Source organism: Nematolebias whitei, chromosome 24, assembly GCF_014905685.2.
Source record: "Nematolebias whitei isolate Nwh7 chromosome 24, NemWhi1, whole genome shotgun sequence".
Classification (NCBI taxonomy): Eukaryota; Metazoa; Chordata; class Actinopteri; order Cyprinodontiformes; family Rivulidae; genus Nematolebias; species Nematolebias whitei.
The window spans coordinates 743,230-759,229 of record NC_056521.1 but is presented as its reverse complement, the minus strand read 5'-3'; the positions used below and the strand labels follow the sequence as shown (position 1 = coordinate 759,229).

Genomic DNA, 16,000 nt, shown 5'->3' with positions numbered 1-16,000 from the left:
ATAGAACTGTTCTTTTTATAGAACCCTTCTCTTTATAGAACTGTTCTTTTTATAGAACTGTTCTCTTTATAGAACCCTTCTCATTATAGAACCCTTCTCTTTCTAGAACTGTTCTTTTTATAGAACCCTTCTCTTAAAAATGTTCTATTTATAGAACCCTTCTCTTTAAAAAGTGTTTTCTTTATAGAACACTTCCATTTTTGCAGAACCCTTATTTATATAATGGCATTCTCTTTATGGAGTCCTTTAGAAAAAAATGTTTCCTAATAGAACACTTCTCTTTAAAAATACGATATCTTTATAGAACACTTCTTTTTAAAAAACTTTCTTTTTATAGAACTATTCTCTTTATAGAACTGTTCTCCTTATAGACCCCCTCTCTTAATGACAAGGTTTTCCACGGCTTTAGGGGATGATATTTTTGTTATTATGGATTTACCTGTTTTTCCACTGTACACGTCTCACTGCCGTATAAGTCGCATCAGTCCAAGAATGTCTAATAAAGTGGAAAAACATAAATAAGTTGCTTCGCAGTACACGTCGCATCTATTATGCGTCACCGCTGACCACCAGGAAACGTTGGCTGGTGTTGTGCCAAAAATCGATTGGCTGTCAAATAGCAGTTGCAGGAGCATGCATGGAAGGACTTTAACAAGAACTTAACAAGATTAACACTTAAAAACAATTGTTTGTTTGCTCAACATTAAAGTAAACGTGTCTCAGTCTAACTTTTCCTTAATAAATGCACTTTGATGGTCACATCAGCTGCAGTTCGCCTGGGCGGCGCAGTGAAATGCAGCTGATTTGATGTTTGCTCCAGGAGTTCGGGAGCGAGACAAAGGGGGACTCTATGGCAAGCCAAGTGTCTCATTATTAGCCACTTTTAACTATTAATGAGATACTTTCTTGCCATAATGCTTGGGGGCCCTCTAGTGGCTGAAAATGGTAGTGTTTAATATTTTTCATGTCAGAATGAATGAAATCGTCGGATCTTATCCAAAAATTGGGTTATAAGTATGGGGGGAAAAGTATATTAGTCACTTCGGTGTATAAGTCGCAGGACTTGCAAATATATGCAAAATAATGCTATTTATACTGCGAAAAATACGGTAATTATTTGATTATAAGGGGTGGAAACACAAAAGTAGTTGAAAATTCACAGAATAAGAGAAGTAAGAAGCGGGGTGTTGAGGGCCAGCAGCAGTTTTGAGCTGGTGGCGACATCAGGGGGGACCAACATGGACAGGATTGGACACAAGCGCATTTGGAGACAAATTTAGAGACGAGGCTGAGATGGTTTGGACATGTCCAAAGAGGAGTTCTCCTTCTTTGTGTGAATTTGTTTCCAGTCTTTACACCTCAGACATGTCAGTAGGCTTCCTGTGCACGAGCCAATCATTTCTGAGCAGAAGTACATTTTCACCTTTTTCATCCTCAGATTTCCACCTTTACTGTCCGGATACGTATAAGACCTGGATCTGTCTGTGGCTTTGGTCTGCATTTCAAAGACACCAGCTTACTCTAAAGAGACTGCATCAGTTGATTATGTTCAGGACAAAAACATTAAGATTTATTTTGTTGATAAATAGATTAGATTTTTACGAGTACAAAAACAGACTGTAAAACGTAGATATAATCCCCAAATCAGTACACGTCTGTTCAGTTTACTGCATCATACGCGTGGATTGTTCTGTAGCTACACGTGTTAGGCTTCCATCCCTGTTGGCTACTTCATAAAAAGTCCAACAGAAGTTGAACCAGAATACTAAACGAGGCATTTTGGATCAGATATCGAGGGAAGCAGAGCAGATTTATTTCCATTTCAACCTGTTAAGTGTTGGTTGGAGCTCCACAGCTCTCCTCGTGTGGGTGGAAAATCAGCAAAGCACTCGAGCTTCTCTTTAGACGGTTGTCGCCATATTTATTATTGAACTCCCAACTCTTCTTCTTCCTCTGCTGCTCGTTTTGCAAGTTAGCACAGCAGTGCACGTGGTGGAAACGGAAATACATCTGTTGACCAAAGCATAAGAGCGTTATCTAAAACCACTTAACACCCCCACTCGCTCTGACTTCACTGGATTACAAATAAAAGTATGAAAAGGATTCATACCTTAATAAAATTAATGATAAACACCACGTTATACCATCCGATACCAAGCAGGCTCTGCTCGAACCTTTTCACTTTCAGCTTAGTGGCTGGTTTTGTAAATACGTCACAACCATTTGCTCAGTTGGTCCAAGAACATTTCTCCCTTGTTGACCATCTCTTACAAAGTGGTATCTGATATCCAAGTGTTTACACCTTTGCCTCTTTACTGGGTTTTTAGCAAGTGCTGTGACCGCTTGGCTGTCTTCAAAGGTTTTGCTTGGACATACTGATATTAGTCCGTACCTGTGAAGAAATGCATTCCTGCACGCTCATGCTAGAGACGTGTATTCAGCCTCACATGTCGATACTGCAACAGTTGGCTGTTTTCTTGTTTTCCATGAGGTTAAAGAACTGTTTTCACTTAAACTGATGTAATATCCTGTTGTACTGCGCCTGCCTGATGTGTCTGATGCCCACTCTGCACCACAGTACACCTTCTATCCTGGTCTCTCGACTTCGTTTCCTTGAAAGCATCGTTTAGTCCCAGTGCACCTTTAAGGTATCTGAACACGTGTTTTACTGTGTTCCAGTGTTCTTGAGTTGGCTCAGAAAAGTACTGAGATAACTAACTAAGCACAAAGCTCAAGTCTGGTCTGGTGCCAGTGGATAAGTAAATTAAACTCTCTACTGCTTCTCTGTATTTCCTTGTTCCTTCATCTTTTCAACATTTTTTGTGAAGTCGAGCTTTGACTCACACGGTGTCTTGAAATCTTGCATTTCAAACTTTTCCAGTAGTTTCCTCACATCTCTCTCCTGTGACATTTTAACTTCTCCATCTGTCTGTTCAAAATCTGTTCCTAAGAAACGTTTCAGCTTTCCCAGGTCTTTCATTTTGAACCTCTCAGTGAGCACGTCTTTTACTCTGTTTAACAGTTTCACAGTTGGCTGCTATTATCACGTCATCCACCCAAATGATCTGGATTACCTTTTCGTTCTGTCTTTCTTTTGTATGCACACAGTAATCAGCAGGATTCTGTACAAAACCATTTTCAACCATGCATGTGTGTATTACATTAATGTATTAATGTATTATTATTACACTGCATTCCAGTTTCCACCCGACTGCTTGAGTCCATACAGTCATTTCTGTAGCTGTACCTGTTTTTCACCACTTTTTGTATTTTTCCCATAACCTTCTGGTTGTTCCATGTAGATTTCACTGTCTATTGGTGCATGCAAGTAGACTGTTTTTACATCCATTTGATGCAAGATGAGGTTCTCCTGCGCAGCCTTTTGCATAAGAACGCTCACGCTTGTTATATTGGCTGTGGGTGAGAATTGTTTCCATCCATCCATTTTCTTCCACTTATCCAGGGTCGGGTCAGGGGAGTAGCAGCTTAAGTAGGGAGGCCCAGACTTCCCTCTCCCCAGCCACTTGGGCCAGCTCTTCCGGGGGAATCCCGAGGCGTTCCCAGGCCAGCCGAGAAACATAGTCCCTCCAGCGAGTCCTGGGTCTTCCTCTGGGCCTCCTCCCGGTGGGACGTGTCCAGAACACCTCACCAGGGAGGCGTCCAGAAGGCATCCTAACCAGATGCCCAAGCCACCTCAACTGGCTCCTCTCGACGTGGAGAAGCAGCGGCTCTACTCTGAGTCCCTCCCAGATGATCGAGCTTCTCACCCTGTCTCTAAGGGAGAGCCCAGACACCCTGCGGAGAAAACTCATTTCGGCCACTTGTATCCGAGATCTCGTTCTTTCGGTCACAACCCAAAGCTCGTGACCATAGATGAGGGTAGGAACGTAGATCTATTGGTAAATTGAGAGCTTCGCCTTTTTTTTTTTTTTGATGGCCTCCCTTCTCCCCTTACAGCCATCCTCTCCACACCATTATTATGAAATATTTATTATAGTGACATTCTAGTGTAGGTTTTTTTTTTTTTTTTTTTTTTTTTTTTTTATATAATAGGATAGAAAGAAAGAAAAGACAAAGTAAGACTCCAAAATATAAGAAATATATACAAATAGAGCACACTTCAAAACACCCGGCCACTGTCTGTTCACCTGCAAAGAACATGACAAAACACAGCAACAAAATACATATGTATAAAGAACTTAAAATATTCATGGCTTTGCAGTAAGTTTCAATAAATATATATACCCATACCTACGCCTATATACATACATACATACATACATACACACACATGAATATACACTCACATACATATCTATATATCTACATATAAAGCCTACATAAGCATCCCTGCTTCTATTTGTGTGTGGTTGTAAGCATGCATAAGTGTATAAGGCTTCTCTAATAGAACATTTATTAGTAATTGTGAAGCAGCAGAGACCCGACCCCAAGACCAGAGGCAGACGAAAAAGGGGGGACCAGAGCCCAAGACCCCAGGAGGGACCCCGACCGCGGAGCCCCCAGAGCCACCCACACAGGGCGAACCACTCACCCACCCCCCAGAAGGGACCACAGGGGAGAACCGGAAGATCCCCACCAGCAACCACATACAGTGACCCCCCGGGGCCAACAGCGACAAACTCATAGGCCTCCGTCGGCACCCGCCGCACCGATGTAGGTCCAGGTCCAGGCACCGAGGCCCGGGCACCGAGGACTCACACCACCCAGGCCAAGGCCTGACAGGGCCAGAGGACCCGAGCCCCACCAGGCAGACACCAGGCCGAGCCGACACACGCCCAAGCGCCCAGCCCCCGATACCAAGGGCCCCAAGCGCGCCGGCAGGCAAGGGCACACCCCACCAGGGGGCCGCGCGATAGGGGCGCGATGCCAAGCACCCCCAGTTGTATCAAAGAGGGGGCAGTCCGAGTCTCGGCCTAACAAATACCCATTCATACACATACACAATCACACTATCCCAACCTCAATCTCACATTCATTCACTCAAAGACATACAATAACGATACATTTCATTCTTATTCCCGATACACACTCTATACCCCCCAGGTCCAAGACATGTACCCGCCCTCTACAGGGGGCAGCCCATGCCCAAACCCAGGAGGTAAACCCATTCATTCTTGAGCGGAGAAGAGCCAATACCCCAGACCCGGCCCAGGCCATGCCCCGCCGACAGGATACCCCCCCACCATGAAGAGGACACGCCACCGACCACCCCCACACACCGCCAACAACCAAGCACGCACCCCCAGCCGACCGCCCGCCAGGCCCCGGCAGCCACCCCGGCCAGCGGGCCAACCATGGCACCCAAGAGCCAAGCTCAGGGGGTCCAAACAACCCCAGGGAGAGCACAGCACCAGCACCGCCCATGGCAACCCCCAGACCCTGAACCCCCACATAGTCCTGGTCAACACCCGACGGCCTGCCCTTCTCCCGGACCCCACCCCCGGAATGGCAGTCAGGGAACTAGGTGGGTAGGAAGAGGAAAAAAAATAAAAAAAAATAAAATAAAATAAATAAATAACTAAAAATAAGACCCCGACACATACACCCCCACCCCTAGATGTGCTGTTGATGTGTGTTGTTGTATAGTGCCATTAAAAAGGAAAGAAGAAGGAGCAAAGGCTGGCATGGTGCCAGTTTCCCCTCCACCCCAACTCTATCCAAACCCTAGTGTCTAAATGCAACCGTTGTAAGTGAGCACAGGCACAGGGGGTGAGAGTAAGGTCATCCCACCACCCATAGCCATGTGCCCACCTCAAATTCCTATATATGAATGTCATGAGGATGTTATGAATGAATGTCTAAGGTGTACAATAAAATTGAGTCCCAGGTGGCTATGGTCAACAAAGATGTAAAATTGTTGCAGCACACCCGAGCCCAAACAACCCTAAATGTATGGAATTGAAATGAAGAGGGTGGAGGTGCATGGTGAGGGATGGGGAGAAATAACTGTGAGAGCAAATGCTCCCACAGGGGGTCAGCTCCCCCACTGACCCAACAGCCCCCCCCCCCCCCCCAGCCCCCCAAGGTCCACCCAGGGATTGAGGCCAAGACACCTCTCCATCTGGACCGACCGTCAGGCCCGCTGAGCTCCAGACCAGAGAGGGACAGAGCCCCGAGGGCCGCCAGAAGCGGCACCAGCAGTCCACACACCCGAGGGCCACCAGGACCCCCACAGATTGCAGTCAGCCCGCTACCAGATGGAGCCAAACCCCACCAGGACGACCCGGCCAAGAGCGCCCGCCCAACCGCCGACAGTGCCAGGAAGCACCGGGAGCGAGCCCCCACCACAGGAAAGGGGCCAGCCAGCCGGCCATGCACAGTCCCGGGCCGCCCCCAAGGACATCCACCCCATCCCCACTCCAGAAGAAATACTACACCCACCCCTCATTCGGACATCTCTCAAAACACATAGCACACTAGACACCTAGGCTGGGTCAAACTACCCCCTCCTAGGGGCCACTGGTCACGCCCCCAAACACCCAACCCCCCAGCCCATGACCCACAACCCACCAGCGAGCCGAAGGCCCCCGCCCAGAACCGGGCACCAGAGCGCAAGCCGGCCCAGAGCCCGGCAACCTGCCCGCCAGAGCCCAAGATCCCCGAACCCCACAGGCCCAAGCCCGGGGGCGACAAGCCCCCAGAACCCCAAGCCCCCGCGCCCACCCCAAACCCACATCAGCACAGCCAGGCTACCAGATCGGTGACCCACGACCGCCGCCATAGACCACCTGAGGGCCTGCATGCAGCCACCAGCAGACATCCCCCAGAACCACCCAGGCCCTCCCCAGAGGGAAAGCAGTGCCCCCCTGCCCAGGTACCCCCAAGAGCCCAGCCCCCGGCAACCCCCCCGGGGCCCCAAACCCATACACCCACCTTTTGACTCAGCTCTCTCTTCACCACGACAGACCGGTACAGCGCCCGCTTCACTGCAGACGCTGCACCTATCCGCCTATCAATCTCACGCTCCATTTTTCCCTCATTCGTGAACAAGACCCCAAGATACTTAGCTGTTTTGACTTGGAACTTTACCATTCTGTGTTTTACAACCTTCTCTGTGTCTGGATAATACACTAGATGAGCTGGACTATTCTTATCATAACCAACAAAAACACCTCGCTCACATCTGGAATCCAATTTTCCTTTATTTTTGCTTGTAAGCAGAACATGTTGAGACAATTTTTTTCAGTTTTGACACATTAGGTTGTTTACCTGTGAAAAGCTCATATGGAGTTTTCTTTGTGCTTCTGCTGTAGCACCTGTTTCTAACGTATGCTGCAGTTATATATACTATGTAGTATATACTTATAGTATATATAACTAAGTACTTATATATACTATATACTACTATGCATACTGCATAGTTCCATAGTTTAACATGTAAGTTGCTTTCTATCAGCATGCACCTACTCATGTCAGAGAAGAGTACTCTACCCGCTTTTGGCTGTGCCGTTCTGGTGAGGTGAATAGGGTGCTGAGGTTTCATGTCTGATCCTGTTCTTAGTTAGCAGTGCTTTTAAATCTCGCCTTGTAAATTCGGCGCCGTTGTCTGAACGAATGCACCTGATTCCACCATAAGGTGATGTGTCTGCTATGAACCTTTCTGTAGCTTGGATCACATTGCTTTTGCTTTTAAGAAAGTACACACACCAGTTCTAAAGGTTTCTTTGCCTTTTTGCCGGGTTCCCTATTCCTGCTCTGTATGAATTTTCCCTGTGAACACACTTCACAAACATTATCTGATTTTATCACACTTCCCTTCATCTCCATGCCTTTTACTACACCTTGAAGCTTTCGTACACCTTCGTAGTTGCAACGACCCAATATTTCATGTCAAGTTTGCATATCATGACACACTGATCATGGCTCATTTCAACAGTGGGTAAACAATAGAGATTTTCACTTTCATTACTGTCAAACCTGCTGCCATCATTGATGGTCATGGAACTGTCCCCTTTCTTGAACGTGATGATCGCTCCTCCGTTTCTTGCTCTTGCCACTGAGAAGATGTAGTGATGAGGTAAGAAGGTGCGTAGAGTGCGTCCCTCAGCTGTGGTTTGTGAGACTGTTCTGTGTTGTCCAGTACAGTAATTCCCAACCTGGGGGGGTCCAACCCCCATTGGGGGGGGGGGGGTGTCCACATAAATGGATATTTTTACAACCTCTGTGTAACAACATTAAAAGATATGCTTTTATTTTATAATTGTAATGTTTAAAATTGAACCAAATCCTGATGAACACTGAAGAACCCTCATTTTTTTTGTTTTTTAAGAGTTTTCTATAACGTATTAAGTTAAAAACTAAAATCTGTGCTGTCACTTTAAGAGCGGTTTGTTATGACGTCAGTTCTGTGCGTGCAGACGTAGGAAGAGGTCCTGGCTAAGCTCACGTCTTATTAAATATATAACATAACCGTAAGCACATGCAGGTGTGAATGTTTAAATGTGTAAAACACACAGACGAGTCATTTTTCTGACAACATAAGAACATTTTCCCCTAGTTGAGAACATACGTTAATATTATTATTGGTGAAAGTCGGAAATCCTTTCAGAAGCAGTTGGCACTGTGAAAAGGTCCAGTGACGTCAGAGAGCCTTTGACAGAGCAGGTAGTGACGTACAACTATCAGTTTATAGCTTTTATAAATAAAAGTTTGTAACTATTCACTTTATTCTATATTTAACTACTATTACTTGTAATATTACTTATAATATTTACTTTGTTCTTTTATCAGTTTGATGATGAGATTAATCTGAATGAGTCTTTTGGGAGAGCGAGGGATTGGGGGCTCACACTGGCTAGGAAGTAAGAGGTGGGGTGTTTGAGGAAAATAGGTTGGGAACCACTGGTCCAGTCCGTGGTTCTTCCTCTTTTCTGTGCCATTCCCGTACACTTGGTCCCGTCAGCTAATTCCACAGAGTGTGACTTGGGCTGGAACGTCTCATCAAAGCTTAAACTTTCTGACGTCATTCACAATGCGGGAAGTTGCACCGGCATCCACCATGATGCTTTTCATCTTCACGTTATCTGGTTGCTTCTGGTTTTGCGTGTGTTCGACTTTGAAGAAATGGTCTTGGTGTCCTTGTTGGTCTTCTGCAACTTGTCCAACTCCATCTTGATTCCCCGTTTTCTTGCACAACAATTCTTTGCGTGTGTTGCCTTTGCAGTAGTTGCACCACACCTTCTGTACACATCTTCTGGCTTTATGTCCTTTCGTTCCACATTTGTAGCGTATCACGCTTGCATCTTCATTCTTCTCGCTGCTTGTGTTAGTGAAACCTCTGTTGTGCCTTGTTTTCATTACGCTGTCAGTAGAATGCTGTTTTCATTCTTTCAGTTTCTCCGTAGACAATTAGTTGAGTCTCTTAAAGTCTGTATATGTAACATCATCCCCGTCTTGTGTTATGTGAAGAGCAAGCGGATTGAAGGATTTTGGTAGTCCATATAACACCGTGACCACTACCAGTCCATGCCTCATGCTCTCACCAGCACCTCTCACAGCTGTAATGAGGCTCTCTGCTCTTATCACAGTATATACTCTGGGACGCTCTCTGTGCTTGCCACGTGCAGCTTCATCAGTGACATGTACAGATTTATTATTCGTGGCTTGTTTCCCCTGCATCATGTTTTTTCAGAGCTTTCCTACCATCATCTCCAGCTTTGTGCCTTATCAGCAAGAGGCTTTTATCATCCAGGACCTTACCTAGTTCTGCACAACAGTCCGCACAGTTTTCTGTCTGTCCTCAGCTAGTCGTCCTTCATCATCCATGTTGGGTATAAGCAGGATGGCGAGAAATCTCGTCTCCCATAAGTCATCTTCCTCTTCACCTCCATCGAATAAGAGCGGGGATACACAGATATTTGCTCCTCTGTTCGCCATTGGGTCGGAAGCACTAGCTTGCTATACTTCTTTTACTGCTAAGCTAGCTGATTAGCTTTGATGCGCTCATTTCCCACGTGCAACTTTGTCGTGTTACTTTGTTGCCTTAAACTTCTTCCAATCATCTTGATCTTCTCTAATTTCCATCTCACCTGGGTCCATAACCTGTTATGTAACATAACCTCATATTGATTCACGTTGACCTTACTGCTGTATGGTCAAATATTATTTCTAATTAATTAGGTATTAGTTCAGCTGTAATTAATAATCTAATAATTGAGTGGGGAGATTATCCCTGACTTACATCTACAAGCACAGACACTTGCTCAAAATAAAGAAACATGAATAAAGTAAAACGGGGTGAGGTTCTGCCTCAAGTGGAGCAGTTCAAGTATCTCAGGGTTTTTGTACACTAGTGAAAGAATGGAGCATGAGATTGACAGACAGATTGGTGCAGCATCCACAGTATTGTGGACTCTGTACTGGTCCGTTGTGGTGAAGCGGGAGCAGAGCTGTAAGGTGAAGCTCTTTGTTTACCGGTCAGTCTACGTTCCTCCCCTCACCTATGGCCATGAACTCTGGGTGGTGACCGAAAGAACATGATCACGGATACAGGCGGTTGAAGTGAGTTTCCTCTGCAGGGTAGCTGGACTCTCCCTTAGAGACAAGGTGAAAAGTTCAGTTATCAGGAGAGACTCGGAGTAGAACCACTGCTCCTCCACATCGAAAGGAACCAGTTGAGGTGGTTCAGACATCTGGTGAGGATGCTTCCTGGACATCCTCACCTCATCCTCAGTTCTTAGATACTGAACAGAACCCTCTGGAACACAGGCTTCTGGTTGAGGACCCGAGTTTGAAGTGAAGTGGAACCACCCAAGTGGAAGAGGTCACCGTTAGAGCTGTTAGAGATATTAGATGTAGCTTAGCCGTTCCCATGACTCTAGGGAGGTTCTCCAGGCATGGTCAACTGTGAGGAGATCCCAGGAAAGACCTAGGACATGCTGAAGGGACTATATCTATCAGCTGGGCTGGGAACACCTTGGGGTCCTCCTGGAATAGATGGCTGTGGAGGGAGATGTCTGGACCTCCCTGCTCAAGATGCTGCCCCCCCAGACCTGACTCCAGAACAGGCAGGTTGGATGAATGGATGGATGGATGGATGAATAGATAGTGAAAAAAATTACACACAGCTAGCCCTACTCTTCCACTTGGGTGGTTTCACTTCACTTCAAACTTGGGTCTTCTACCAGAAGGTGGAGTTCCAGAGGGTTCTGTTCAGTATCTTAGCTGTTCCCAGGACTGCACTCTTCGGATAAAGATCTCTGAGGTTGTTCCCAAGTTCTATTGGAGCCACTCTGCCAGTTTTTCACAGCACCATTACATTTAGAGTCCATGTTTATGATCTGTATAAATGACAATATTCACTGTTCTGTTATTTATTGTCTTCTTTCTTTAGTTCCTGTCCAACCCTGCGGTGACATTTGGAACAGCCATAGCTGCCTTCTACCTCCCTGTGGTTATCATGACTGTCTTATACATCAACATCTCTTTAGCCTCCAGGAGTCGGGTCTCCAAACACAAACCTGAGAAGAAAGACAAGAAGGGCGTAAAGTAAGAATTCAACTGATAGCTTCACTTTTCTATAATAATCTTTTTCTTTTTTTGGTTAACTGAACCGTGTGGCATTTTTCAAAAATCTGATCCTCTAAATAAATTTGTTCTGTCCCTTTTTTTCCAGAACTCCCGGTCTAATAAAGAGTACCCTAATAAAACAGAACAACAACAACGAGACAAGCCCCCAGGCAAGTCCACGTTCCACCCCCAAATGCAGTCTGGATTCAACTACCACTGCACTGGAGTCAGTGAAGAATGGACAGGTGGAGGAACCCCAACCTGGTCATCCAGAACCCACAGTGCACCCCAGTCCAAGACTTACACAGGTACTGGCCTCACTTGCATGTCTGTGGGACTCAGAGTTCATAGCTTGGCATGTTGACTGAAACTTACAGGTGAAACCACACATTGACATACACTGTCTAAGAAAAGACTCATGCCTGTAGGAGGGCAGTCACATCTTTTCTGAACAAAAGTGTATTTCCTTATGGCTATTTGACACGTGGACGTTTTTAAGATGTAAAATATGTGTTTTTAAAGTTCATTGCAATTGTTTAATCAATCGATCAATCCATCATTCAATCAGTATAAGTTTATTGTCCATAACATTTCATGAGATGGAGATTTATCTTTGACATCTGGCTCATATAAAACTGCCATAAAACCTTAAAAAGCTTAGCTAACCCAATAAAACTGATTCTATAAGGCATGACACATTAAAAAACATCTTAGACAATGGTTTGTCATGTGAGGCTATGTTTAAATAGGACTCTATGAAAGACACACAGCAGAGGGGACAAATGACTTCTTGTACCCATTTTTCTTCACCAGAGGAACCAGCAGTCTTCTGCCAGATGGTACCAACCTGAATAACAGTTGCAGTGGATGAGCTGGCTCATTTTAAAACAGTATTTCCTGTTTTTCTAGAGCCTGACCGTACAGGTCTGCAGGTTGCATTTGTTGTTGACCAATGACTTTACTACCTAGTTTGACCACCCGGGACAACTTGTTCCTGTCTCAGGCTAGGAGGTTCCCATACCATGAGACAAGATTAAAGGAAAAACACTTTCAACCAGTGACCTGTGCACCAACTGCAAGATATTTTTCCTAGTATTAAAGCTCCTTAGCTTATATAGAAGGTGGAGATGCTGTCTGGCTTTTTTGTAAATACAGTCAGTGTTGGGCTGAACGGTCAACTTGGTATCAATTATTGTTCCGAGGTATTTAAATTCAGTCACTGCGCTACTTCCTGCTCTTTTATAACAGAAGGTCTAAATACAGATCTGGTGCTGGCTGCTCCCAGTTTACCTCCCAGTCAAAGCTCCTTGGGTTTCTTGACATTAAGGTCCAGAAAACTGTCATCAAACCAGGCATAGAGCTGATCTATGAGCTGGGACCACTCAGTAACCCTCTGAAGTCCTGAACTAGTGCTGCAAACCCAAGATCTTTTCAGGGAACCTGACCATCCAAGCTCATCTAAAAGGCTCTTTTAACTTTTTTAACTTTTTTAAATACAATATTTCATACTCTGTTCTAGAAACTGAAACAATAAAGTCAAAGTACCTTACGTGAGCCAACACTTTTCATCTTCTCTTTGCCCACAAAGAGCACCACTGTTTCTTTTTCACAGACATCCCTCTGTCTCAAGAGACTCTCCAGATCCTCCTGAGGGATCCCGAGGAGCTCCCATCCCAGAAGAGCTCTATAATCACTCCAGAGAGTTCTGGGTCTGACCTTGGGTTTCATCCCAGTGGGACATGACAAAAAAAACTCCAAAGGGAAGAAGGCAGGAGAGATCCTGGTCAAATACCAGATATACCTCAGCTGTCACTTTCCGATCAAAAGGAACAGTGGCTCTACTTTGAGCTTCAGAGATGATTTGAGATGGATGTCTGAAGTCCTTGTTTTATTTTTCCTCTACGGAGGTAGCTTAGTTCAGACACTTGTATCCAGTCCTCAATTGGTCATGATCCATATGAAGACAAAGTCCTTGTTTGTTTGTCCATCTGAACTCAAGATACTTAAACTCTTGTACTTAGACAAACTTCTTCATCTGGGACTTTGATCTTCAACCATTCTCCCGCTGAGAACCATGGCCTCAGACCTAGAAGAACAGATTCATCTCAGTCAAGTCCATACCACCCATGTGCATGATGAAGGTCATGGTTGAAGACTCCAACATCATTTGCAAAAAAAACAGAACGCGACACAGAGGTTCCAAAACTAGACCCTCTCCTTTTTACAACTCGAGTTAGATGTCTGATGATTGAAGAGAACTTTCTTTGTGAGGCTGAACAGTGGGATTCCCTGACATGTGGTCCTTAGACCACCACCACAGTCCAAACAAAGACAGACTCACATTGAATCCTCTTTCCAAACAACCCGAAGGTTTGTCAGAAGGCTTTTTGGTTTCCTCCTTGAATTCCGGCCACTCAAGTTTCCACTTCAGTAAAAGGCGGAATCTTTAAAACCCAACTAGAATAGTTTCACACAATGCTTTGTTGTCTTACAGAATGACAGTGGTCCAGTCTACTTCCTGGACTTCACTCTCAAAACTTCTTCATATTTTAACCTTTTGTTTTGTAGCATCACGCTGCCATCCATGGTTTCCATGGATGATGATGTATATTTCAGATCATTAGTCATTCTAAACTCTTTTCACAGTAGTCCCTCGCTACTTCGCAGTTCGGTTTTCGCAAACTTGCTTTATCGTGGTTTTTAAAACTAAGATAGGACATGACACACAATTGATTTATTGATGGATGAGCCACACATTTGACATGGTATTTTTATTTAAAATAAATTATTTAAAATTATTTAGCACCTGCTGCACCTGTGTGCAGCCCATAGCTGCAAGAGAAGCTCTGGCAGGTGGCAGAGTACAACCGGAGGCAGGGAGCTTGAAATCATCACATTCTGTGTCTCCCTTCTCCCCTTACAGCCATCCTCTCCACACCATTATTATGAAATATTTATTCTAGTGATTATCTAGTGTAGGTTTTTTTTTTTTTTTAATAGGATAGAAAGAAAGAAAAGACAAAGTAAGATTCCAAAATATAAGAAATATACACAAAGAGAGCACACGGCAAAATATCCGGCCACTGTCTGTTCACCTGCAAAGAACATGACAAAACACAGCAACAAAATACATATGTATAAAGAACTTAAAATATTCATGGCTTTGCAGTAAGTTTCCATAAATATATATACCCATACCTACGCCTATATACATACATACATACATACACATGAATATACACTCACATACATATCTATATATCTACATATAAAGCCTAAATAAGCATCCCTGCTTCTATTTGTGTGTGGTTGTGAGCATGCATAAGTGTATAAGGCTTCTCTAATAGAACATTTATTAGTAACTGTGAAGCAGCAGAGACCCGACCCCCAAGACCAGAGGCAGACGAAAAAAGGGGGGACCAGAGCCCAAGACCCCAGGAGGGACCCCGACAGCGGAGCTCCCAGAGCCACCCACACAGGACGAACCACTCGCCCACCCCCCAGATCGGACCACAGGGGAGAACCGGAAGATCCCCACCAGCGACCACAACAGTGACCCCCCGGGGCCAACAGCGACAAACTCATAGGCCCCCGCCGGAACCCGCCGCACCGATGCAGGTCCAGGCCCGGGCACGGAGGCCCGGGCACTGAGGACCCACACCACCCAGGCCAAGGCCTGACAGGGCCAGAGGACCCGAGCCCCACCAGGCAGACACCAGGCCGAGCCGACACACGCCCAAGCGCCCAGCCCCCGACTCCAAGGGCCCCAAGCGCGCCGGCAGGCAAGGGCACACCCCACCAGGGGGCCGCGCGATAGGGGCTCGATGCCAAGCACCCCCAGTTGTATCAAAGAGGGGGCAGTCCGAGTCTCGGCCTAACAAATACCCATTCATACACAGACACAATCACACCATCCATCCATCCATTTTCTTTACCCGCTTCTTCCATTTTGGGTCACGGGGGTCGTCGGTGCCCATGTCCAGCAATCACTGTGCGAGGGGCGGGGTACACCCTGGACAGGTCTCCAGTCCATCACAGGGACACATAGAGACAAACGAGACAAACAACCATTCACTCTCACACCTAGGGACAATTTAGAGTTACCAATCAGCCTAACATGCATGTTTTTGGTCTGTGGAAGGAAACTGGAGTACCCGGAGAAAACCCACGCATGCACGGAGAGAACATGCAAACTCCACCCAGAAAGGCCCCTGGACCGGGGTTTGAACCAAGGACCTGCTCGCTGAGAGGCAGCAGCTCTACCAGTTGTGCCACCGTGCTGCCCTATATTGTGTGTGCATGTATATTATACATACACGCACACACACACACACACAGGTTTGTTTTGCTATCTTTGTGGGGCCTTTGCATTGACTTCCATTCATTTTTCATTCATTTCTATAGCCTAACCATGACCTTTATCCATAACCTAACCATTACCAGTACATACCTAACCCTAAACCTAACACAT

General features: G+C 45.6%; 1 protein-coding gene across 1 annotated transcript in view; it reads left to right on the top strand.

Annotated features, from left to right (window-relative positions):
* chrm4a (cholinergic receptor, muscarinic 4a) overlaps nt 1–16,000 on the top strand; it is a 91,063-nt gene that overhangs the window by 22,965 nt on the left and 52,098 nt on the right. The window contains exons 3-4 of the mRNA XM_037696859.1: nt 11,354–11,508; nt 11,636–11,837. Of these exons, the coding sequence (XP_037552787.1) occupies nt 11,354–11,508; nt 11,636–11,837 (357 nt within the window). The remainder of the gene's footprint in view (nt 1–11,353; nt 11,509–11,635; nt 11,838–16,000) is intronic.